Source organism: Lynx canadensis, chromosome B1 (genome assembly GCF_007474595.2).
Source record: "Lynx canadensis isolate LIC74 chromosome B1, mLynCan4.pri.v2, whole genome shotgun sequence".
Classification (NCBI taxonomy): Eukaryota; Metazoa; Chordata; class Mammalia; order Carnivora; family Felidae; genus Lynx; species Lynx canadensis.
This window is the reverse complement of record NC_044306.2, coordinates 43637210-43663838: the sequence shown is the minus strand read 5'-3', so window position 1 is coordinate 43663838 and position 26629 is coordinate 43637210. Positions and strand designations below refer to the sequence as shown.

At 34.8% G+C, this 26629-nt stretch overlaps 1 protein-coding gene across 1 annotated transcript in view; it reads left to right on the top strand.

The window, feature by feature from the left end:
* Window positions 1–26629, top strand: part of ADAM32 (ADAM metallopeptidase domain 32) — a 168089-nt gene that overhangs the window by 12361 nt on the left and 129099 nt on the right. Inside the window, exons 2-9 of the mRNA XM_030314465.1 lie at window positions 44–123; window positions 10968–11029; window positions 13418–13493; window positions 15931–16007; window positions 17615–17792; window positions 22862–22930; window positions 25740–25811; window positions 26012–26178. Coding sequence (XP_030170325.1) covers window positions 44–123; window positions 10968–11029; window positions 13418–13493; window positions 15931–16007; window positions 17615–17792; window positions 22862–22930; window positions 25740–25811; window positions 26012–26178 — 781 coding nt within the window. The remainder of the gene's footprint in view (window positions 1–43; window positions 124–10967; window positions 11030–13417; window positions 13494–15930; window positions 16008–17614; window positions 17793–22861; window positions 22931–25739; window positions 25812–26011; window positions 26179–26629) is intronic.

Here is a 26629-nt window from a genome sequence, read left to right as displayed (position 1 = left end):
AGGTATAAGACACAATTATTAACTATCTTTTTTCTTTCTTCAGGTTCTCAAAATCCATTTTTACAAATTATAGTTCCAGAGAAAATCCAAGAAAATACAAGTGATAATTTGGAACTAGAAAATGTAAGAGATATTTTTCACAATATTATATGATTTTTTTAATTCTTATTTATAGCAATTAAATGTATCAACCCCATTATAGAATGAATCTAAGTATACACTATTACTACTTACATGGAATTTTAAGTTTGATAGTGAAAGCAAATATATAGATGGGAATCTTCTGTTTGGTCTAACATTTGTCATTTTCTTATGGTAAAAATTTTAAAAGTTCTAATAAAGAAAATAATGTAGAAGAATTAGGGTCTTATCCGAGTAATATTTACATGATTCAGATGAAGAGAATAATTTTCACCAAAATGGTTAAGAGAATCTCTTTTAAAAATTTTTTGATTTTAAGTATAGTTGACACATGTTACATTAGTTTCAGGTATACAACATAGTGATTCAACATCTCTATACATTATGCTATGATCACAAGTGTAACTACCATCTTTCACCATACAACACTATTATAATATCATTGACTGTATTCTCTATGCTGTACCTTTTATTTTCATGACTTACTCATTCCATATAAACAAAAGCCTGTATCTTCCGTTCCCCTTCAGGCATTTTGTCCATCCCCTCAACCCCCTTCCCTCTGGCAACCATCAGAGGTAGTTCTTTGTTTTTGCAGGTCTGATTCTCCTTTTTATTTGTTTATTCATTTGTTTTATTTTTTAGATTCCTCATATGAGTGAAATCATATGATCTTTGTCTTTCTCAGTCTGATTTATTTCACTTAGCATAATGCCCTCAAGGTCAATCATGTTTTTACAAAAAGCAAGATTTCATCCTTATTTATTGTTGTGTAATATTCCAGTGTGTGTGTGTGTGTGTGTATGTGTGTGTGTGTGTGTGTGTGTGTGTGTGTGTATACCACATTTTCTTTACCTGTTCATTTATCAAAGGACACTTAGATTGCTTTGGCTATTGTAAAGTGCTACAGTAAATAGGGTACATACATCTTTTTGAATTCGGGGTATTCTATTCTATTCTATTCTATTCTATTCTATTCTATTCGACTGTCTCTAACTGACTTATTTCACTTAGCTTTATACTTTCTAGATCTATTCATGTTGTTGCAAATGGCAAGATTTCATTCCTTGTTTATGGGTGAGTAATGTTCTGTTGTGTCTACATATTACATCTTCTTTATCCATTCATCTATTGATGGGCCCTTGGGTTCATTCTATATTAAATAATGCTGCAATAATAATAATAATAATAATAATATGCATAGGGGTGCATATATCTTGTCATATTTGTGTTTTTGTAGTCTTTTGGTAATTACCCAGTAGTGAAATTACTGTTTAATATGGTCATTCTAGTCCTTTTTTTTTTTTTTTAATCTGATGATGTATTTTGATGTCAGTTTTTTAAATTTTTTTTAATGTTTATTTATTTTTGAGACAGAGAGAGACAGAGCATGAATGGGGGAGGGTCAGAGAGAGAGAGGGAGACACAGAATCTGAAACAGGCTCCAGGCTGTGAGCTGTCAGCACAGAGTTTGACACAGGGCTCAAACCCACAAACCATGAGATCATGATCTGAATGAACTGAAGTTGGATGTGTAACTGACTGAGCCACCCAGGTGCCCCTGGTCGTTTCAGTCTTAATTTTTTGGAAGAGCCTCCAAACTGTTTTCCATAGTGGTTGTACAGTTTGTATTCCCACCAGCAGTGTACAAGGTTCCTTTTTTCTACCTTCTTGCCAACATTTGTTGTTTCTTGTGTTTTTTATTTTAGCTGTTCTGACTAATGTGAGGTGACATCCCATTGTGTCTTCGATTTGCACTTTCCTGGTGATGAATGATGTTGAGCATCTTTTCATGTGACTGTTGTTCATCTGCATGTCTTCTTTGGAGAAATGTCTGTTCATGTTTACTGCCCATTTAAAAAAAAATTAATTAATTTTTAAAATTTACATCCAAGTTAATTAGCATATGGTGCAACAATGATTTCAGGAGTAGATTCCTTAATGCCCCCTACCCATTTAACCCATCCCCCCTCCCACAACCCCTTCAGCAACCCTCTGTTTGTTCTCCATATTTAAGAGTCTCTTATGTTTTTGTCCCCCTCCCTGTTTTTATATTATTTTTGCTTCCCTTCCTTTATATTCCTCTGTTTTGTATCGTAAAGTCCTCGTATGAGTGAAGTCATATGATATGTCTTTCTCTGACTAATTTCGCTTAGCATAATACCCTCTAGTTCCATCCACGTAGTTGTGAATGGCAAATTTTCATTCTTTTTGAATATAGTTCCAGTAGTTTAATTTTGCTTTTGTTTCCCTTGCCAGAGGAGACATATCTAAAAAAAAAATGTTTCTACAGCTGATTTCAAAGAGATTAGTGCCTATATTTTCTTCCAGAAGTTTTATGGCGTCAAGTCTCACTTAGGTCTTGAATCCATTTTGAGTTTATTTTTGTGTCTAGTGTAAGATAATGGTCCAGTCCCATTCTTTTGCATATAATTGTCCAGTTTTCACAACACCATTTGTTGAAGAGGCTGTCTTTTCTGCATTGCATGTGCTTTTCTGCTTTGTTGAAGATTAGTTGACCATATAGTTGTGGGTCAATTTCTGGGTTTTCTATTCTGTTCCTGTTATCTATGTGTCTGTTTTTGTGCCAGTATCATACTGTGCCAGTATCATACTCCAGCTTTGCTTTTCTTTTGCAGGATTGCTTTGGCTATTCAGGGTCTTTTGTGGTTCCATACAAATTTTAGGATTGTTTGTTCTAGATCTGTGAAAAATGCTGGTGGTATTTTGATAGGGGTTACATTAAAAATGTGGAATGCGTTGGGTAGTATAGACATTTTAACAATATTTGCTCTCCCAATCCATGAACATTGAACATTTTTCCATTTCTTTGTGTCTTCTTCATTGTCCTTCATAAGTGTTCTATAGTTTTCAGAGTATGGATCTTTCACATCTTTGGTTAGGTTTATTCCTAGGTACCTAATTGTTTTTTGGTGCAGTTGTAAATGGGATCGATTCCTTGATTTCTCTTTCTGCTGCTTCATTATTGGTGTATAGAAATGCAACCAATTTCTGTACATTGATTTTATATCCTGAGACTTTGCTGAATTCATGTATTAGGTCTAGCAATTTTTTGGTGTTTTTTTTTGGATTTTCTACATAGAGTATCACATTCTCTGCAAATAGTGAAAGTTTGACTTTTTTCCTTGCCAATTTGGATGCCTTTTATTTCTTTTTGTTGTCTGATTGCTGAGGCTAGGACTTCCAGTACTATGTTAAATAGTAATGGTGCGAATGGACATCCCTATCTAATTCCTGACCATTTAATTAAAGTTCTGTTTTTCTCCATTGAGGATGATATTAGCTGTGGGTCTTTCATATATGGCTTTCAAGATGTTGAGGTATGTTCTGTGTATCCCTACTTTGTTGAGGGTTTTTTTTTTTAAATCAAGAATGGATGCTGTGTTTTGTCAAATGCTTTTTATATGTCTATTGAGAGGACCATATGGTTTTATCCTTTCTTTTATTTATGTGGTGTATGTTGATTAATTTGCAATTGAATCACCATTGCAGCCCAGGAATAAATCCTACCTGATCATGGTGAATAATTCTTTTAATGTACTGTTGAATTCAATTTGCTAGTATCTTGGTGAGAATTTTTCCATCCATGTTCAGCAGGGATATTGGCCTGATATTCTTATTTTTAGTAGGTTCTTTGTCTGGTTTTGGAATCAAGGTAATGCTAGCCTCCTAGAATGAGTTTGGAAGATTTCCTTCCATTTGTATTTTTGAAACAGTTTGAGAAGAATAGGTATTAACTCTTCTTTAAATGTCTGGTAGAATTCCTTTGGGAAGCCATCTGGCCCTGGACTTTTGTTTGTTGGGAGATTTTTGATTTCTGATTCATTTTATTTGCTGGTTATGGGTCTGTTCAAATTTCCTGTTTCTTCATGTTTCAATTTTGGTAGTTTGTATGTTTCTAGGAATTTGTCTATTTCTTCCAGATTGCTCAATTTTTGGCATATAATTTTTCATAACATTCTTTTATTATTGTTTGTATTTTTGTAGTGTTTGTTGTGATCTCTCCTCTTTCATTCATTATTTATTTGGGTACTTTCTCTTTTCTTTTTGATAAATCTGGCTAGAAGTTTATCAGTTTTATTCTTCAAAGAACCAGTTCTTGTTTTGTTGATCTGTTCTACTGTTTGTTTGTTTCTATGGTGTTTATTTCTCTAGTCTTTATTATTTCCCATCTTCTACTGGCTTTGTCTTTTTTGCTGTTCCTTTTCTAGCTGCTTTAGATGTAAGGTTAGGTTGGGTATTTGAGACATTTCTTGCTTCTTGAGGTATGCCTGTATTGCAATATACTTACCTTGTAGGACCACCTTTTGCATCCCAGTGGTTCTGGTCTGTCATGTTTTCATTTTCATTGGGTTCCATATATATTTTTTTTTTTTTTTTTAATTTTTTTTTTTCAACGTTTTTTATTTATTTTTTTGGGACAGAGAGAGACAGAGCATGAACGGGGGAGGGGCAGAGAGAGAGGGAGACACAGAATCGGAAACAGGCTCCAGGCTCTGAGCCATCAGCCCAGAGCCTGACGCGGGGCTCGAACTCACGGACCGCGAGATCGTGACCTGGCTGAAGTCGGACGCTTAACCGACTGCGCCACCCAGGCGCCCCCCCATATATTTTTAAATTTCTTCTTTAATTTCATGGTTAGCCCATTCATTCTTTAGTAGAATGTTCTTTAACCTCCATATACTTGTGGTCTTTCCAAATTTTTTCTTGTGGCTGATCTTATAGTGTTTGCGTCCTAAAATATGCATGGTATGATCTCAATATTTTTATACTTGTTGAGTCCTGATATGTGACCTAGTATGTGATATACTCTGGAGAATATTCCATGTGCACTTTAAAAATGTGTATTCTACTGCTCTAGAATGATATGTTCTGAATATAACTGTTAAGTCCATCTGGTCCAGTGTGTCATTCAAAGTCATTGTTTCTTTGTTGAGTTTTGGTTAGATGATCTATTGTTGTAAGTGGCATGTTAAAGTCCCCTACTCTTATTGTATTATTTTCAGTGAATTTCTTTATGTTTGTTATTAATTGATTATTATATTTGCATACTTGCAAGTTGGGAGGCATAAATGTTTACAGTTGTTGCATCTTCTTGTTGGATAGACCCCTTAATTATGATATAATGCCCTTCTTTATCCCTTGTTGCAGTCTGGTTTAAAATCTACTTTGTCAGATATAAGTATTTTTACTCTGGCTTTCTTTTGACATCCATTAGCATGATAGATGGTTCTCCATCCTGTCAGTTTCAATCTGCAAGTCTCTTTAGGTGTAAAATGATTTATGCTCTTATAGACAGCATATAGATGGGTCTTTCCTGTTTATCCATTCTGATACCCTGTATATTTTGATTCAGACATTTAGTCCACTTACATTCAGAGTGACTATTGAAAAATATGAATTTATTGCCATTGTGTTACCTGTTAAGTTGTTTCTTTACAGTTGTTTCTGATGTTCTCTGTTTCTTTCTAGTCTTTGTTGCTTTTGATTTCTTTCCCACTCAAAGAGTCCCCTATAATATTTCTTATAGGGCTAGTTTAGTGGTCATGAACTCTTAGGTTTTATTTGTCTGGGGAACTCTTTATCTTTCTTTCTATTCTGAATGGCAGCCTTTTTGGATAAAGCATTTTTGGCTACATATTTATTTTTTCCATTCAGCACATTGAATATATTATGCCACTCACCGCTAGCCTGCAAAGTTTCTGTGGAGAGATCTGCTGTGAACCTGATTTTGATTTGTCTTCCCTTGTAAGTTAAGGATTTTTTTTCTCTTGCTGCTTTCAGGATTATTTCCTTTCCTGTGTATAGTCTAAATTTTACTGCAGTATGTCTTGGTGTTGTCTATGGCTTTTGTTGATTTTGATGGGCATTCTCTGTGCCTCTTTTATTTCAATGTCTGTTTCCTTTTCCAAATTAAGGAAGTTTTCAACTATAATTTGCTCAAATAAACCTTCTGCCCCCTTTCCCCTCTCTTCTTCTGAGACTCCTATTATATGAATGTTATTATGCTCAGGAAGTTGTTGAGTTCCCTAAGTCTACATTCGTGATCCAATATTTTTCTTTCCCTCTTCCTTTCAGCTTTATTATTTTCCATAATTTTATCTTCTGTGTCACTTATTCATTCCTCTGCTTCTTCCATCCTTGTTGCCAATACATCTAGTCAGTTTTGCATCTCAGTTATATAATTTTTTATTTTGGCTTTATTAGTTTTTAGGGCTTTTATCTCTGTGGTAAAGGTCTCTCTGGTTTCTTCTATGCTTTTCTCAAGCCCCGCTATTCTCCTTATGATTGTTGTTTTAAATTCTGGTTCAAGCATATTACTTCCATCTGTTTTGATTAGATCCCTGGCCATGACCTCCTCCAGTTCTTTCTTTTGGGATAAATTCTGCCTCCTTGGCATTTTGCCTAGACCTCTGTCATCTGTATGTTAGGAAACCCTGTTATATTGCTGCTCCTGATAATAATGACTGTATTAAGTAGAGGTCATATGCTGTCCAGGCACTGGCCCTTCAAGAAGTTGTTTTGGTGTATGCTTTGTACACTCTGCTGTTGTGATTTGGCTACCCTTTCTCTCAGATCAGTCCTCTGTAGAGTTTCTCCTTGCTTGCAGTGTGGATTGTTTGGATCTTGTCCAGTGTGTGGCACATTTTAAGTAGGTATATTTTAACTGCTTGTTAGAAAAGGCTAGATTCTATTTCCCCTAGAGCTGAAGCTTTGCTGCACTCTATGATCAGTGGAATTGGTGTGGCTGGGGAGTTTGTGCTGGTCTTCTGGTGGAGCGGCCTACTGCACTGGTCCTCAGCATCACTTGCCCTAGTAAAGATGCACCTGCAGGGCACAGTGGGGTGTGACTTTGTGTAAATGGCTTGAGCCTCCACTTGGGATACTGTGTTGCTCACTGAAGTCTGCCCATGCTAATGTGGGGATGGTGTGGGGTGGAAATGTTATATTGTTCTCTCATCCCTGGAGAGAGGAGTTTGCACTCCTTTTTTAACAGCTGCTGTTCAGGAAGCCCTCATAGAAGAGCGAACAATCTCCCCTCTTTCTCTCTCCTTCTATTCTGAATATTGTGTCCCGGGCTTCTATCAGAACCCTGCCTTCACCCTTCTGTTTCTGAGCCATCTGTCTGCCTGATAGATCAGTGCTCCTGTGTTTTATCTCAAGTGCTCAGCTGGGTTTCAAAACTCTAAATTTTAGGAATCCTGTGCAGCAGTCTAGACCCACTCTGATCTTCTGGGGGAAGATCTTGTCACACTGTGGCTGGTGCTGGTTTGCCCTGGAAAAGCAGTCCCATAACCACACGGGGTTAGGAGTTTATGGTAAAGCACAGCCAAAGCTAACTGGCTTCCAGTTAGCTGCCTTCAATAGATGCCTCTGCAGCTATGCTAGTTAATGGGGCTGCTCAGTGGCCTTCTCTTGTCCCTTGAGAGGCAGTGCCATGTCTCTCAAATGCACTCCAAGAAGTGGAACTCTTTCTCCTATGCAACCCAGGGGATCCTCAGACCATGCTGTCCCCTCCTGGGCCTCGTCCTCTTTCCCCACAGGAGCACCCCTAAGCCACAAGGTATGATCCCAGCGATGGTGTGGACTTCTAAAACTTTAGACTTTGAGCTCCACTTCTTGTTTTTTTTTTATTTTATTTTATTTTTTTATTTAAAAAAAATTTTTTTTTTCAACGTTTATTTATTTTTGGGACAGAGAGAGACAGAGCATGAACGGGGGAGGGGCAGAGAGAGAGGGAGACACAGAATGGGAAACAGGCTCCAGGCCCTGAGCCATCAGCCCAGAGCCTGACGCGGGGCTCGAACTCACGGACCGCGAGATCGTGACCTGGCTGAAGTCGGACGCTTAACCGACTGCGCCACCCAGGCGCCCCTGAGCTCCACTTCTTGTAAAAACTTGAAATAATCAGCTCTTGTCCTTTCCCCAGTCAATGTCTTTGGAGAAGAGTTTTTCTTTTACAGTCCCCTGCCTGCTGCTTTCTCTCCTTTTCTGTCTTGTCTCTCTTTCTCCTTTGTTCATGATCAGGGCTCCCTCCCCTCCACAGCACAATTCTTTTCTCCCCCTAATCAGTTCTCCACAGCTTCCACCTTCCACGATGTGGCTGTTTTTCTCCCTCTGAGATATGCAGTTTGTTCTCTCAGTCTTCTTTTCGATTTCTTGGATGTTAGGAATTATTTGTTATGTATTTGGCTATGTTACAAGGAGGAGGCAAGCATAGAGTGCCCCTACTACTCCACCATCTTAACTCTTCCCCTTCAAAATAATTATTGATAGGTATGTAATTATTGTCATTTGTTACTTGTTTTATAGTTTTTTTTGTAGTTCTTCTCTGTTCTGTTCTTCTCTTGCACTCTCTTCTCTTTTTGATGGCTGATTTTAGTGAAATGCTTGGATCTCTTTCTCTTTATTTTTTGCATATATATTACAGGTTTTTGATTTGTTGTGTCCATTAGGTTCATATATAACATCCTGTGTTTATATCTGTTCTGTATTAAGTTGATGGTCACTTAAGTTTGAACATGTTATGAATGCACTGATTTTTCATTCCTTTCCCTCACATTTTAGGTATATGATGTCATACTTTACATATTTTTATTTTGTGAATCTTTTGACTGATTTACTGCTTTAATCTACCTATTGTTTTTATAAGTGATTGATCTTCTACTTTTATTATGTTTATATGTACCTGTGAGTTTTTTTCTTTTCCTTACCCTTACTTATGGTCTTTCTTTTCCAGTGGAAGTATCTCCTTTAACATTTCTTTTAAAGCTGTTTTAGTGGTGATTAATTCCTTTAACATCTGTTCATTTGGGAAACTCTTTATCTCTCCTTCTATTCTGAATATCCTTGCTGGATAGAATATTTTTGGCTGCCAATTTTTTTCCTTTCAACTTTGAATATATCATGCCAATCCCTTTTGATCTGGAAAGTCTCTTCAGATAAATCAGCTGGTAGCCTTATGGGGTTTGTTTTGTATATAACTGTTTTCTTTTCTCTTACTGCTTTTAAAATTCTCTATTATTTCTTTGTGCTGTTTTAATTATTATTTGGCACGGACCCCTTTGGGTTGATTTTGTTGGGGGCACTCTGTGCCTCCTGGATCTGGATTGCTGTTTCCTTCCCCAGATTAGTAAAGTTTTCATTTATTATTCTTTTGAATAAATTTTCTTCCCTCTTCTCTCTCTCCTCCTTCTGGATTCTTATAATGTTCATGTTACTACACTTATTGGTATTGCTGAGATTTCTTAACCTATTCTCATTTTTATTGTTCTTTTACTTTTTGCTCTTAAGTTTAGTTGCTTTCCATTACTTTGTCATCCAGCTCACTGGTTTGTTCTTCTCCTTCTTCTAGTCTAAGATTTATTCCCTTTAGTGTATTTTAGTTTCTGTTATTGAGGTCTTTATCCCAGATTGGTTCTTTTAATATTTTCTGTCCCAGATCTTCTTGAATCCAGTGAGTGTCTTTATGACCATTACTCTGAATTCTCTGTCATGCATATTGCTTATTTCCATTTCATTTAGCTCTTTTTCTGTGGTTTGGTTTTGTTTCATTTTATTTTTTTCATTTGGGACATGTTCTGCTATCTTCTAATTTTGTCTAACTCTCTGTGTCTGTTTCTATGTGTTAGGAATGTCAGCTGTGTCTCCTGCTCTTGAAAGTAGTGGCTTTATGAAGAAGAGATCCTGTAGTGCCCTGAAGTATAATGTCCCCTATTTACCAGATCCTGGTGCTTCAGGAATGTTATCTATATGTGTTGCATGTGCCCTAATGTTGTGGTTGAGATGTGTTTACCTTTAGTCCAGTTGTCTATAATGGCTCTCTTTGCCATTCGTGTGTAGTGTTTGCTCCCTGTGTTGTTAAGGAGCCAGTCTGGGACTGCATTGGACTTGAATAGAGTCAGAGCATATGTTTGCCAGAACTACAGTCAGCCTGCTGCAGAGCACTCTCCCTGTGTTGTCCCCTGAGAAGCTTTCATTGATGGGCAGGACCTGCAGTCAGACCATATGTCTACCCCCAGTCTGACTTTGGGGTTACAGTGATCCCAAGCTATCATGCTCTCTCTGTGCTGCCCTTTGTGAATTTTTTGTGGGTGGGCAGGGCTGGCAGTCACAGACCCTGGGAGGCTTATCTTTTTCTATATTCTGATATTTGTGTCTTTTTGGTTTTTAAATGCTTTAAGGTTTTTTTGTTTTTTTGTTTGTTTTTTTTCAGTGATGCTCAAACTCTTGCTTTTTACATGTTCTCTTTGTCTGGATTAAATCTCATCACTCAGGTGCAGCAACTTACTGATATTACAACTTACTGTTTGTTATTTATGTTTTAACTTGGGAATGGTAGTGATAGAGTCAAAAACAATACCAAATTTTAAGAATTTTTTATTTGGAAAAAATAGAAAACAGACAATACATTTTAAGAAAACAGTTAAAATAAATATCTTTTGTGCCTAATGGAATAAGCTTCACTGTTACAGGATACCTTATTATCCCAATGATGTCCCCTAAATAGACATTACAGCATAACACATAGTCTCTAATTTCAGAAGACCTTAAAATTCAGTTAAATATAGATTTCTAATCCTATATAAATCCTTAGGTTGGACTTAGTTTTGTGGAAATAGTAAGAATTGATTATATAATAAGTATATGTTATAATTTTTGATATATTGTTGCAGATTTTAAATCATATCTATCACAGACATTTTAACTAAGACATTTTAGGGATTGTTTGGAGGAATGCGTTGATGTAAAATTTTTGTTTTGCTTCTGTCACATTGATCAGCTTAGTTTTCTGGGTTCTCTAGGAATGGATATCATATATTATTATGATAGACCAGAAGCTATACACTATACATCTTAAGCAAAGGTAATTTTTTATTCTTTAGTTTTGTATTTCATTTTATTGATATGAATTTATTTACTTATAATAAAAATAGTGTTAAAAATAATCAATGTAGTTGTTATTAAACCTTTTAGTTGTCTCAGATGAGCAGATGCTCTCCTGTGAATTAATTAAATTTTTGTTCCTAATGCCTTAAGTAGTCTTTTGTGAATAGGGGGGAGGAACAGAAAAAAATAGGGACTCACCTCCTGAAGATTAACTTATATGATCTTATGTTGTTGGCAGACCCAGAAGGACCTATATAATCAGGGCAGGCTATTGCAATAAGAAGTAAGTCTGTAACTGATTGTATCAGTTAGAGTTTGATGAGGGAGGCAGGCCTACCAATAGGGATATGGAATAAGGAATTTAATATGGAAATTAGATTATATGCTTGTGCAAGCTGGTGTATAGTTTATGGAAAATAGTACTACTTATTTACCATCCTTTAGGGAGTTGAGAAAGTAATTGAAATAACTTTCTGTGGGGTTTAATTCTTTCATGGAAAACAAATTGAGAAAAATTGACTTAGAATTAATTTGTGACCTTCAATAGGATAGTTTCAGTTAAATTTTGGTTATAGAACTAGACTACATAGTATGAGGGAGAGATGGATTGTGAGAAATGTAAAGTAGTAAGTGTAAATAACTTTTTCAAAAATGTTTGGCAGAAAAAGAAGAAAGAGGCTCAGATGAATGCTTTTTAAGAAACAAGAAACAGTTTTTTTTTTGCCTGAAGGGAAGTTTCTTAGAGAGAGATGTATAAACAAATGATTCCTTATGTAAAATGCTGAAGAATAGCATTGAGTCAAAGAACAGTTAACCTACTCCTTTAGACAGAAGGGAAGAATATGATAAATGACAACTCAAAGATCTTCTCAGGTATATAAGAGGGAAAGTGAAAGAACTCACATTGCATTTGAACATCTTATCAGGACTATAAACAGTGGTAAGCATTATAGGAACTGGAGTTTAGGAGATGGATAGAGCATGTGTGTATTGTTTGGGAAGTTATTTGCATAATGATTACGACAGCATAATGACAATTAGAAAGTTCTTGCAAATAACTTATATGAGAAATAATGAAAAGCAGAGCTATGTCTGTAGAGATAGGGCTTTTTTTTCTGAGATATACTGAGGTGGCAGGAAAAATATTAGCTAACATTGGATATAGTGATAGTAGAGATTTGGTTTGGCAGTGAAGGAGACGGGGAACAGATCTGAGTCACGGGCAGTAAGGGCTCAGTTTTGGAAAAGTTACATATAAAGTGCTTGTGGGATATTCCAGAAGTGTCCATTTGGCAGTTAGATTTAATTTAGAATGGGAGTATGAATTTCAAAGCCATCTATTTTATGTGGATATAAATGAAGCACCAGAAATGAGCAAGATAAATGTGTAGAGATGGGGTGAATATTAAAGGTGAGAAGGAAAAACAACCCAGAATTGAATACCATGGAAGAAGCAAGGATCTAGATAAAGGGACTCATAAAAGTATATAGAAAGATATTTGGGAAGCCAGGTGGAAATGGTATGATTAGGGTTGAAGAGTAGATAGTTTAAAGAAGGGAAGTGTGGTCAACAGTATGTGTATGTCAGACTACTTTTACTTGACTTTAAACTGCCTTTTAGATTTGACAATTAGAGGGTCATTAGTAACCTATATGAGATCACTTTTAGTAGAGGATTCCCAACTAGCTAGTGTGGGTGGTCTGCTTATGTTACATTGAATTGAAGAGTGACCATGAGGTGAGGAAGCATACCTAAAATAGGATAAGTATAGGCAATGATACCAGAGAATGTTGAACTTCTGGTTTTAGTATCTGGTTTTAGTATCTATGTTTAGATTAATACGGCTTCTACTTCATTATGTGGGTAATATATATGCGTGGTAGTAAAATTTAGAAAGAAAGAATGGAAAATTCTCATAATCCTATATCTAGTTCATATCTTTGTAAATTTTACAGTGCCTTTTCTCTCATCTTGTAGTCCCTTCTTATTTTCTTTAAGGGAGTTCATTAAAATAGAAAAATTATTTTGAGTGCATATTGCTTTGACTATAAATCACATACATGTCAAAAGAAAATACTACCTTTATCGTGTTTGCAGACTTACTATAAAGGCCCTGATAATAAATATACCAGGCTTTGAGGATCATACTACTTCTATGAAAATGTATCAACTGTGCTGTTGTAGCTTGAAAGCAGCCATGGACCATACATAACTTAATGGGTGTGGCTGTGTTCCTATAAGACTTTATTTACAAAGACAGAGTAGGTCAGATTTGGCCTGGGGGTATTACTTTACTTTGCTGAGCACTGCTTTATATGCTTCAGAAAGAATAACTTTTAATATTCTCTCATTTTTTGAATTCAGGATTTTTTTAGCACATAATTTTATGGTTTATGTGTATAATCAAGGATTTGTGAATTCACATCCTTCAGATGTTCAGGTAAGATTTAAGTTCTATATTTTACAGATTTATAAAATCTTTTTTAATGCTTTAAAAAATTTATTTATTTATTTATTTATTTATTTATTTATTTATTTATTTATATTAGAGAGAGAGAGAGAGAGTGAGCAGGGAAGGGGCAGAGAGAGAGAGAAGGAGACAGAGAATTCTCTGCCATTAGCACAGAGCCTGATGCTGAGCTCAAACTCACAAACATTGAGATCATGACCTGAACCTAAATCGAGTCAGACGCTTAACTGACTGAACCACCCAGGTGTCCCTAAAATCTTTTTTACATTGAATGTATGTTTTCCTAATACAGAACACTATTCATAGGTGATATAGTTAAGAATCCATTTATTGCCTCATTTCCCTCACTATTAGGTCTTCCTGAAGTCTTAGTAAATTAAAGACAAACTTGATGGACTGAGGCTTTTACTCTACCTAGAATATAGGCACCATTTAGTTATTTAGTTTATTTATATTTTATTCAATAAATGAATATAAATTAAAGACTAATAGAAGCAAACACAAATATTATTGGACACAAAATCATACATTTTAAAACTTTTTTTAACCCTCATCCTATCCATCAATAAATTTAATTGATTCTACCCAGAATCCATCCTCTTCCTCTGTCTCCATCCGCTGATACCACTCTTTTCCAAGTAAATGTTTGGATTATTACTATAAGTTGTTGAATAATCTCCTTGTTTCTATACCTTGCCCATCCCCTCAGTTAGTTCTCAACATGGCAACCAGATAGACCATATTTAAAGCCTAGACACATTATGTTGTTTTTGTGCTCAGAACCCTCCATGGTATGATCTCCTATTGTTCACAAAGTGAAAACTGAAGTCATTTCAGTATCCTACAGCTTTTACACAATCTGGTCCTCTTTGCCTGACTTCATCTCCTTTTACTGTCTACCTTGTTTATTCTGTTCCAGTTATATTGGTCTCCTTGTTCTTTAACATACCAGACATGTTTTCCTTTCAAGATCTTTGTACTTTCTATTTTCTCTAATCCATATTGTTCTCTTTCTCAAGATTTCAAGATTCCCTTTCCTTAAGGCCTTTGTTTAAAATTACTCTATTAGTCCCTGACTACCCCCTATTTTAAATTGAACTCTTAACCTTAGTACTCTCTTACTTTATCTGTTTTATTTTTCTTCATAGTGATTATCAATATATGATGTGTCATATATTTTATCTATTTGTTTCATTTTCTGTTTCCCCAGTGCATATAATTTTCATGAGAGCAGGGAGTTTCATCTGTTTTTTTTTTCAGTGATGTATCCCCAGTGTCTAGAAAAATGCCTGGCACATGGTTAGCATAACAAAAATTTGTTGAAAGATTGAATTTGGACACCATGTCACTTCACTTTTATTGGATAGGACCATCGGTTTCTTTTTCTTGTTCCTTCTTCCTCCCCTTAGTTTCAGTATAAAGCAGTGTTTTAAAAAGAAATCTTACATTGGTTTCCACCAAAATTTATCTACTGTGTCTTGGAAATTATATAATCTTCCTTTTTTTTTTTTCCCTCTCTGTGATGATGTTTGATGTATTTCTAGCTTAATTGTATTGTGGTCAGAGACCAAACTTTGTATGACTTCAGCTCTTTAAAATTTGTTGTCTTGCTTCATGGCTCAGAAGTTGATTTCATTTTTGTAAATGTTCCATGCTCTTTAAAAAGAAAGTGTATTCTACAGTTTTTGTTCTACTTATATTAGGTTGCTAACATGCTGTTAAATCTTCTGTAGATTCTGAATGCTTGATTTATCAGTTACTGACAAATGTTATCTTTTAGTATGATTATGCATTTCTTTATTTTTATTATTCTTTCAATTTTGGGCTTATGTATTTTGAAGCTATGTATTAAGTGAATACAGATTTGGAACATTTGTATCTTCCTGGTCAGTTGAAATTCTTTTCATTATGAAATGTCCCTCTTTATCACTAGTAATGCTTCTTGCCTTAAAATCTTCATTTCCTGTATTAGTATAGGTCCAGAATCATCCTTTTGGTTTGTGTTGATATGGTGTATCTTTTTCTAGTTCTTTAATCTTTCTCTGCCTTTAAATTTTAGGTGTTTCTTTTTAGCAGAATATTAGATTTTTAAAGATATTCAGATTCATAATCTTTGTCTTTTGATTGATGAGCTAAATTTATATATTAGAAAGTAATTTAACATAAAATATGGGTAACACTTTGGAAGCAGGGTATAAAATAATAACCTCAAGTATTCATCAGAAGAGTAGTTAATATAGTGAAAGTGACAAATAGAGGGAAACTTTCTGAGTGTCACTTTATTCATATTGATATAAACCATGTAGCCTGTGAAAATACTCAGAAAGTTCTGGCAAGTATAAAAATAAGAAATCATTAGAAAGTTTTGTTAATCCTAAGTAACCACTTTTTTTTTTTTTTTCCATAGGCTCAGTGCTATTACCAGGGGTATGTTGAAGGATATCCCAATTCTGTTGTTACACTCAGCACGTGCACTGGATTGAGGTTATTTATTTTCTATCATTGATATGTGAACTCTATAGTTAATGATTTTTGGCTGCAGTGAATTTGTTATGTTTATATTAAGTTTGGAGCTGGAAGAGGATTCCCATGTGCAATGATACCCTTCAGTGAACATCTTTCTTCTCTTGTATCTCCTCACGTTCCTTGCTGACTAGAGACATTTCTAACTTCCTTGAAGGTTTAGATTTCCTAGTTTCTTTAATCTATATCTTATTTTTTCTTAACTACAGAAATGACAACTGAATGTACATGACTAGAGCAAGTTGGAAGAGCTGTTTAGGATAACTTAGTTTTTCAGCAAATAATATTTTTGGTACTATGATATATCACCTACTAGCCTCGTGTTTGGAGATATAAAGATAAATAAAGATAAACAATCTTTTTCTTCAGGAAAATCACCTTCAGGGAGAGGAGACAAATTCTATATAAACAAATAGTTATTAATATAGTACTCATATTTTTCTAATAATATCACTGTCTTAAACTCTAAGAATTGTAGGGTTTCCTCCTTAATGCCTAGAGTTTTCCATTCTGTCAGGAAATTCTTCACCTTCATTTTGTAGTATAAGCTCCTTATTTTCACAAATAAATGTTCTTCGGTACTTGTTATATGGAACCCTGAAATTTGGTTTTTGGGAAGTATCTTACTACTTAGCTATTGAAATATAATCTGTTTGCAGGAAATAATAGTTATGAAAGTTGTTTACTCTTTAAACTCATGTTTTTAATTTCTTAGTCAGACTGTGTACTTAATGAAAATTAATGCATTTTCATAATTACTGCTAAATTTTATTTTTATAAATAAAGTTACTCATTCTTTTTTTTTGTTTGTTTGTTTAATGTTTATTTATTTTTGGGACAGAGCGAGACAGAGCATGAATGGGGGAGGGGCAGAGAGAGAGGGAGACACAGAATCGGAAACAGGCTCCAGGCTCTGAGCCATCAGCCCAGAGCCTGACGCGGGCTCGAACTCATGGACCGCGAGATCGTGACCTGAGCTGAAGTCGGACGCCTAACCGACTGCGCCACCCAGGCGCCCCAATAAAATTACTCATTACATATAGTTTTGTTATATAAGCAATATAAGCAGTTTTCTTTTTTTTTTTTTAAAATTTTTTTTTTTCAACGTTTATTTTATTTTTGGGACAGAGAGAGACAGAGCATGAACGGGGGAGGGGCAGAGAGAGAGGGAGACACAGAATCGGAAACAGAGCAGTTTTCAAAACCAACACAAGACAGAGAGAAATTCATTAAGATTTCTATTTACTGTTGCTTTCTTTAAGTCACTGACTTGGAGGACAGGGAATTTCTTGATCACTGTAATGCTGTATACTTATATACCTAGCAACTGATTACATAATTTCTTCTGCCTTTACAACTATAAAGAGAATGAAATGAAAAGTTAGTTTTGTGGATTACAGGAGATCCTTTGTCTCTTCAGAGTTATCTCCAAAATGTAAAGAATTTGGCTAAAAATACTGAGTTCAGAAACATTCTTTACCATCCTCCCCCTTCTTTAGGATTCTGTCAGAATTTTATCATATAGAATTGATTGAAAGCACTTAACATTTTTATCCATAATTTTACAGAGGAATACTGCAGTTTGAAAATGTTTCTTATGGAATTGAGCCTCTGGAATCTGTAGTTGAATTTCAGCATCTTATTTATAAATTAAGGGATGGAAACAATGAATTTGCAGCTCTTACCAAAGATAACCGAGACATAGAACAAAACCCAGTGGACTATAACATTATTATAAGTGAAAAAGTGAGTTTGTATGTGTTGTTTTTACTACTTTCAGGGAAATTATTGCTTTTATTTATGTGTAAGAGAAATGTATTAACCTATTGTATAACTGTAGCAAATATTCTTTCCTTGAGAACATACTCATCTTTCCTTAATGTTAAAATTTCCTTTGAACCATACATTGCCTTTTTCTCCTTGCATCAATTGATCATTTACTTTTTTATGACACATTTTTATTTTAATTCTTATTTTGTTACATATTAATAACTTTCTAAAAATTAACTAGTGTGTATTCAATATAAATTTAATTTAGTTCAACTCCTGACTTTGTGTCTGTATTCCTGGAAGTTATTTAATAAGGACAGTGTTTATAAAGATTGCATTCATAAATAAGGAGTCAGCATTAAATTATATCTATAATTAAAATTAAAATGTTGAAAGCAAGATTGTTATGTATAGCCATGTAAATTGTTCCAGTGTTCACCTTGTATACTTTCATGTTTTAATTTTCATAAAAGTAATTGTGAAATAAAATTTTTTTCTAAGTAAATGTGGCATAAATATGCATAGTTTATAAAAGACATATATGGCAGTGTTAGTTGTTCCCAGTGCATGTTTTTCCATCTTCTTTCAGTTTAAAAAAACAAACAAAACCCCTCAAAATTTAGCTGGACATGTGAAAAAAGACTACATTTTTCAAACTTCCCATGTATCTACATAGGGTCATGTGAAGAAGTTATAGCTAGTGACATGTGAACAGGTATAATATCTGTCATGTCTGGATTGAATTCTAAAGAAAGGGAGCTTATCTTCTCCTTTTCACTTCCTGCTGGTTGCAATGTGGACATGTTCATACATCATAGTCTACTAGGATGAGGATGATGCCATTCATGGCAGAACAATAATGTAGAGTGAGCCTTACTCCTGAAGAATTTACAAGACTAAACCACCATACCTCTTCAAACTTTTATGTAAGGGAGAAATAAACTTCCATTGTTTAATCCACTATTATTTTAGTGTCTCTGTTATAGATTCTAATCGTATGCCCCAAATAATACAGGGTTCAAGTGGATTTTGAAATGTACATGCAGCACCAAAGTGTTTAGTGATATATATAAAATTATATATAATATGATATAATATAATATAATATAATATAATATAATATAATATAATATAATATATATTTATAATTTTAAATGAAATTTTGTTAACTAAATACTGAATTTATAATGGTAATTTACAGTGGCTTAGATGAACAAGTGTGGTGGACAATGTTGGTGCTCTGCCAAGATCCACTCTTACTGTATTTTTGTGGATATAAGGCAGGATGGTGGGACACCCTGTCTTTGGAGGTGGCTTTTGCTTTTAACATTCAGAATCTGTGACTCTTTTAAAAAATTTATTTATACTTAAAAAGTTTTTTCCAGTTTTATTGAGAGATAATTGGCATATAACATCTTATTAGTTCTAGGTGTATAGCATAATGTTTTGATATTTACATATATTGCAAAATGAATTCCACAGTAAGCCTAGTTAACATCCATCACCACATAGTTACAGTTTTCTTTCTTGTGATGAGAACTTTTAAGTTCACTCTGTTAGCAGCTCTCAAATATACATTACAGTATTATTAATTATAGTCACCTTATGTACGTTACATTCTCAGAACTTATTTGTCTTATAGCTTGGAAGTTTGCACCTTTTGATGACCTTCATTCATTTTCCCCCACCCCCACCCATGTTGAATTTATTTTCATATATGGTGTAAGAAAGTGGTCAGTTTCATTTTTCTGCATGTTGCTGCCCAGTTTTCTCAACACCATTTGTTGAAGAGACCTTTTTGGAATGCATATTCTTTCTTTGTTGCTTTGTTGAAGATTAATTGACTATACAGTTGTGGGTCCACTTCTGGGTTTACTATTCTGTTCCATTGATCTATGTGTCTGCTTTTGTGGCAGTACCATACTGTTTTAGTGACTATAATATAGCATGAAATCCAAAATTGTGATGCCTCTAGTTTTGTTTTTTTTTCCTTTTTTTAAATATGAAATTTATTGTCAAACTGGTTTCCATACAACACCCAGTGCTCATCCCAACACGTCACCCACTTTCCCCTCCCTCCCACCCCCCATCAACCCTCAGTTGATTCTCAGTTTTTAAGAGTCTCTTATGGTTTGGCTCCCACCCTCTCTTTTTTTTTTTCCTTCCCCTTCCCCCTGGTCTTCTGTTAAGTTTCTCAGGATCCACATAAGAGTAAAAACAAATGATAATCTGTCTTTCTCTGTATGACTTATTTCACTTAGCATAACACTCTCCAGTTCCATTCACGTTGCTACAAAGGGCCATATTTCATTCTTTCTCATTGCTAAGTAGTATTCCATTGTGTATATAAACCACAATTTCTTTTTTTTTAATATATGAAATTTATTGTCAAATTGGTTTCCATACAACACCCAGTGCTCATCCCAAAAGATGCCCTCTTCAACACCCATCACCCACTCTTCCCTCCCTCCCACCCCCCATCAACTCTCAGTCTGTTCTCAGTTTTTAAGAGTCTCTTATGCTTTGGCTCTCTCCCACTCTAACCTCTTTTTTTCCCTTCCCCTTCCCCATGAGTTTCTGTTAAGTTTCTCAGGATCCACATAAGAGTGAAAACATATGGTATCTTTCTCTGTATGGCTTATTTCACTTAGCATAACACTCTCCAGTTCCATCCACGTTGCTACAAAGGGCCATATTTCATTCTTTCTCATGCCACGTAGTGCTCCATTGTGTATATAAACCACAGTTTCTTTATCCATTCATCAGTTGATGGACATTTAGGCTCTTTCCATAATTTGGCTATTGTTGAAAGTGCTACGATAAACATTGGGGTACAAGTGCCCCTGTGCATAAGCACTCCTGTATCCCTTGGGTAAATTCCTAGCAGTGCTATTTCTGGGTCATAGGGTAGATCAATTTTTAATTTTTTGAGGAACCTTCACACTGTTTTCCGGAGTGGCTGCACCAGTTTGTATTCCCACCGACAGTGCAAGAGGGTTCCGTTTCTCCACATCCTCTTCAACATCTGTAGTCTCCTGATTTGTTCATTTTAGCCACTCTGACTGGCATGAGGTGATATCTCAGTGTGGTTTTTGATTTGTATTTGTTTTTCTTCTTTGGCTGTTCGGGTTCTTTTGTGTTTCCATACAAATTTTAGGATTGTTTGTTCTAGTTCTGTGAAAAATGCTTGTGTTATTTTGATGGGGATTGCATTAAATGTGTAGATGGTTTGGGTAGTATCGACATTTTAACAATGTTCTTCTAATCCATGAGCATGGAATCCTTTCCATTTCTTTGTGTCCTCTTTGATTTCTTTTATAAGTGTTACATAGTCTTAACAGTATAGATCTTTTACCTCTTTGGTTAGTTTTATTCTTAAGTATCTAATTTTTTTTGGTGCAATTGCAAATAGGATCAATTCCTTGATTTCTTTTTCTGCTGTATTGTTATTGATGTCTAGAAATGCAACCCATTAATGTATGTTGATTTTATATCCTGCAACTTTATTGAATTCATGTATTAATTCTGGTAATTTTTTGGTGGGGTCTTTTGGGTTTCCTACATAGAATATAATGTCATATGCACATAGTGAAAGTTTGACTTTTTCCTTGCCAGTTTGGATACCCTTTATTTATTTATTTTTTTTGTTGTCTGATTGCTGAGGCTAAGACTTCTAGTACTGTATTAAATAGTAATGGTGATAATGGACATCCTTGTCTTCTTCTTGACCATTTAGTTAAAGCTCTCAGTTTTTCCCCACTGAGGATGATATTACCTATGGGTCTTTCATATGTGGCCTTTATGGTGTTGAGGTGTGTCCCTACTTTGTTGAGGGTTTTTATTGAGAATACATACTGCACTTTGTCAAATGCTTTTTCTGCATCTATGAGAGGATCATATGGTTCTTTTCTTAATAATGTGGTGTATCATGTTGATTGATTTGTGAATATTAAACCACCGTTGCAGCCCACTTGATCATGGTGAATTATTCTTTTAATGTACTGTTGGATTTGTTTTGCTAGTATCTTATTTAGAATTTTTGCATCCATGTTCATCAGGGATGTTGGCCTATAATTCTCCTTTTTTAATGGGGTCCTTGTCTGGCTTTGGAATCAATGCTACCCTTGTAGAAGGAGTTTGGATGTTTTCCTTCCATTTCGATTTTTTTGGAACAGTTTGAGAAGAACAGGTATTAAGTCTTCTTTAAATGTCTTGTAGAATTCCCCTGGGAAACATACGTGGCCTTTTGGGGAGATTTTTTTTGTTGGGAGATTTTTGGTTACTGAATCAGTTTCTTTGCTAGTTATGGGTCTGTTCAAATTTTCTATTTCTTCCTGTTTCAGTTTTGGTAGTTTGTATGTTTCTAGGAATTTGTCCATTTCTTCCAGAGTGCCCAATTTGTTGGCAATTGTAATATGTTTATGCAATGGAATATTCAGCCTTAAAAAAGAAGGAAATCTTCCCATCTGTGACAACATTGATGAACCTGGAGGATGTTATGCTAAGTGAAGTAAGCCATGCACAGAAAGACAAATAATATATGATCTCACTTATATGTGTTATCTAAAATAGTCAAACGCAGAGCCAAGGAATAAAATGGTAGTTGCCAGGACCTGAGGACAGGGAGAAATGGTGAAATGTTGGCCAAATGGTACTAAGTTTCAGTTATACAAGATAAGTAAGTTCTGGAGATTTAATATACAGTAATATGACTATAGTTAACAATAGCATATTGTAAACTTGAAATTTCCTGAGTGTTGATCTTACAGGTTCTCATCTCACACACACACACACACACACACACACACACACACACACACACACAGAAAATTGTAGCTATGTGAGGTGGATATGTTAATTAGCTTGATTGTGGCAATTATTTCACTATATGTGTATATATGAACATCTGATCTTATACCTTAAATACATGTAATTTTTATTTGTCAATTATTCCTCAGTAAAGTGGGAAAATGATTTTAAAAGCTCAGGATAAACAATTTATGAAAGTTTTATATGCTTTTAAGTGTTCTTTATCTTTTTTCTAGTCACAATCAACTGTTCTGGATTTAATTCCTCTTTATCTAAAGATGCATATTGTGGTGGATAAAGCTTTGGTATGTGTTTTTCTTTTTCTTTGCTGTAAATATTTGGTGTGAATGCATGATTATCCCTAGCTAAAAAGGAATTTAAAAATTCCAAATTTTAGACCACATGTCAGAGAGAGAACAGTGAAAAAACTTGCAAACTGAAAAGCCAAATACTCAAAATTATATAATTGTTTTATTTTTATTTTTTAATTTACATCCAAGTTAGTTAAGTTAACATGTAGTGCAATAATGATTTCAGGAGTAGAACCCACTGATTCATCCCCTATGTATAATACTCTGTGCTCATCCCAACAAGTGTCTTCCTCAATGCCCCTTGCCCATTTAGCCATCCCCCCACCCACAATCCCTCTCGGAATCCACAGTTTGTTCTCTATATTTAAAGAGTATCTTATGTTTTATCCCTCTCCCTATGTTTATATTATTTTTGCTTCCCTTCCCCTATGTTCATCTGTTTTGAATCTTAAATTCCACATAAGTGAAGTCATATATTTGTCTTTCTCTAACTAATTTCGTTTAGCATAATACCCTCTAGTTCCATCCATGTTGTTGCAAAATGCAAGATTTCATTCTTTTTGATTGCCAAGTAATACTCCACTATCTATCTATCTATCTATCTATCTATCTATCTATCATCTATCTATCTATCTACCATATCTTCTTTATCCATTCATCTGTCAGTGAACATTTGGGCTCTTTCCACATTGGCTGTTGTTGATAGAGCTGCTGTAAATATTGCGGTGCATATGTCCCTTTGAAACAGAACACCTGTATTCTTTGCATACATACCTAGTAGTGCAATTGCTGGGTCATAGGGTAGTTCTATTTTTAGTTTTTTGAGGAACCTCCATACTGTTTTCCAGAGTGGCTGCCCCAGTTTCCATTCCCACCAGCAGTGCAAAAGGGTTCCTCTTTCTCCTCATCCTCTCCAGCATCTGTTGTTGACTGAGTTGTTCATTTTAGCCATTCTGACAGGTGTGAGGTGGTATCTCATTGTGGTTTTGATTTGCATTTCTCTGATGATGAGTGATGTGGAGCAATTTTTCATGTGTCTGTTAGCCATCTGAATGTCTTCTTATGAAAAGTGTCTATGTATGTCTTTTGCCCATTTCTTCACTGGATTATTTGTTTTTTTGTGTGTTGAGTTTGATAAGTTCTTGGGGGCACCTGGGTGGCTCAGTCAGTTAAGTGTCTGACTCTGGCTCAAGTCATGATCTTGTGGTTCATGGGTTCCACGAATCCATGGGCGCTATGCTGGCAGCTCAGAGCCTGAACCCTTCTTTGGATTCTGTGTCTCCCTCTCTCTCTGCCCCTCCCCTGCTCGCTTTCTCTCTCTCTCTCTTAAAAATAAATAAACATTAAAAATTTTTAAAGAGATTGCTTTGGCTATTCAGTGTCTTTTCTGGTTCCATACAAATATTAGGATTGTTTGCTCTGGCTCTGTGAAGAATGCTGGTATTATTTTGATAGGTATTGCATGGAGTATGTAGATTGCTTAGGGTAGTATTGATGTTTTAACAATATTTGTTCCTCCAATCCATGAGCATGGAATATTTTTCCATTTTTTGTGTCTTCTTCAATTTCTTTCATGAGCTTTCTATAGTTTCAGTGTATAGATTTTTCACCTCTTTGGTTAGATTTATTCCTAGGTATTTTATGGATTTTGATGCAATTGTAAATGGGATAAATTCCTTGATTTCTCTTTCTGTTGCTTCATTGTTGGTTTATAGGAATGCAACCAATTTCTGTGCATTGATTTTATATCCTGCGACTTTGCTGAATTCATGGATCAGCTCTAGCAGTTTGTTGGTGGAATCTTTTGGGTTTTCCATATAGAGTATCATGTCATCTGCGAGAGTGCAAGTTTGACCCCCTGGCTGATTTGGATGCTTTTTATTTGTGTTGTCTGATTGCAGAGACTAAGACTTCCAATACTATGTTGAATAAGAGTGGTGAGAGTGGACATCAAGGGATGCTGTACCTTAGAGAGATGATTTATAGATATGGAATTTGACATTGGCACATTTCACAAAGTTTATTCAGATTTCAGCAGTTGTATATACACTCATTTGTGTGTGTGTGTGTGTGTGTGTGTGTGTAGTTTTATGCAGTAGGGCCACTTATGTAGCTTTATGTAATCACTGTCACAATCAAGACACTCAATAGTACCATCACTAATAAGACTCTCTCATGTTCTAACTTCATTGTCACAGTTGTTTCTCCCTGCCTCCCTACACTTCTTAACCACTGGCAGTCACTAATTTGTTCTCCATCTCTTGGTTTCAGGAATATTGCATAAATGTTACCTTGTGGTATATATCCTTTTGAGATTTTTTAATACTCAGCATATTTTCTTAAGTTTTATCCAGTTTAGTGAGTTACTTTTTATTACTGAACAGTATTACATGTTATGAATGTACCACAATTTGTTTAACCAGTTAACGACTGAAGGACATTGTTTCCAGTTTTTGGCTAATAGGAATAAAACTGTTATGGACGTTTATGTATAGATTTTTGTGAGCATCAGTTTTTATTTCTTTAGGATAAATGCCCAGGAGTGCAATTGCTGGGTTATATGGTCAGTACATTATTTGTTTTAAAAGAAGCTGTTAAACTTTCCAGAATGGCTGTATGATTTTACATTCCCACCGACATATTTGAGTGGTCCAATTTATATTTATTTTTTTATTGTTACTACCTTGTTTTGCACTGATCTAACTCCCAAGCAGTCTCAAACTTTGAGAGTAGATAGAGAGTATATCTCAAACATACTACACAACAGATTGTATTTCAATTTAAAATTAATTTTGTTTTTCAGTATGATTACTTGGGCTCTGAAAGCATGATAGTAACAAATAAAATCATCGAAATTATTGGCCTTGTAAATGCAGTAAGTATTTTCCTTTTCATACTAGTTAGAAAAATTTATACTAGTTTTGAAATTATAATTGGCAATTAACGTGGCATTTCTGAATAATTAAGCCATCTGTATAGACTGAGCGTGTATTTGTCAATGCATTGAATTAATTTCATGGTTATTGTAAAATAACAAAGATTAATTTTTCATGTATTTACCTCTTTTGTCTTTAGATGTTTGCCCAATTTAAAGTTACTATTGTGCTGTCATCGTTGGAGTTATGGTCAGATAACAATAAGATTTCTACAGTTGGTGAGGCAGATGAAGTATTGCATAGATTTTTAGAATGGAAAAAGTCCTATCTTTCTCTAAGACCTCATGATATTGCATATCTATTCATGTAAGAATAATATTTCAGTATTCTTAGAAAACAAAGATCTGTGACAATGATGTAGCTTAATTTAGGGAATTTTTATTCAGTTCTGATTATTCATACATTATTATATACTTCATTCAGGCATCATACTCTCTGGTTGTCAGTAAAAAAAAAAAAACTTGCCAAAATTTATCTCTATGCCTATTAACTTTTTACTAATGAGATTGAGATTTCAATAGGTTAAACAATTTCAGGACTCTTGGATCTGGTGGTGTCTCTCAGGTTGAACCCACAGGTTTTAACTCCAGAGCCCATAATCTTAACCACTACCTAAAAAAATGGGACTTATCTTGTGAAGTTTATATTTTTGTTATGAAGTTCTGATCAAAGGCTTGGTAAAGTAGGTTAAAAATAGTTTATCCTAATGGATTTTCTGCATTATTTTATTTTATTTATTTTATTTTTTATTTTTTTT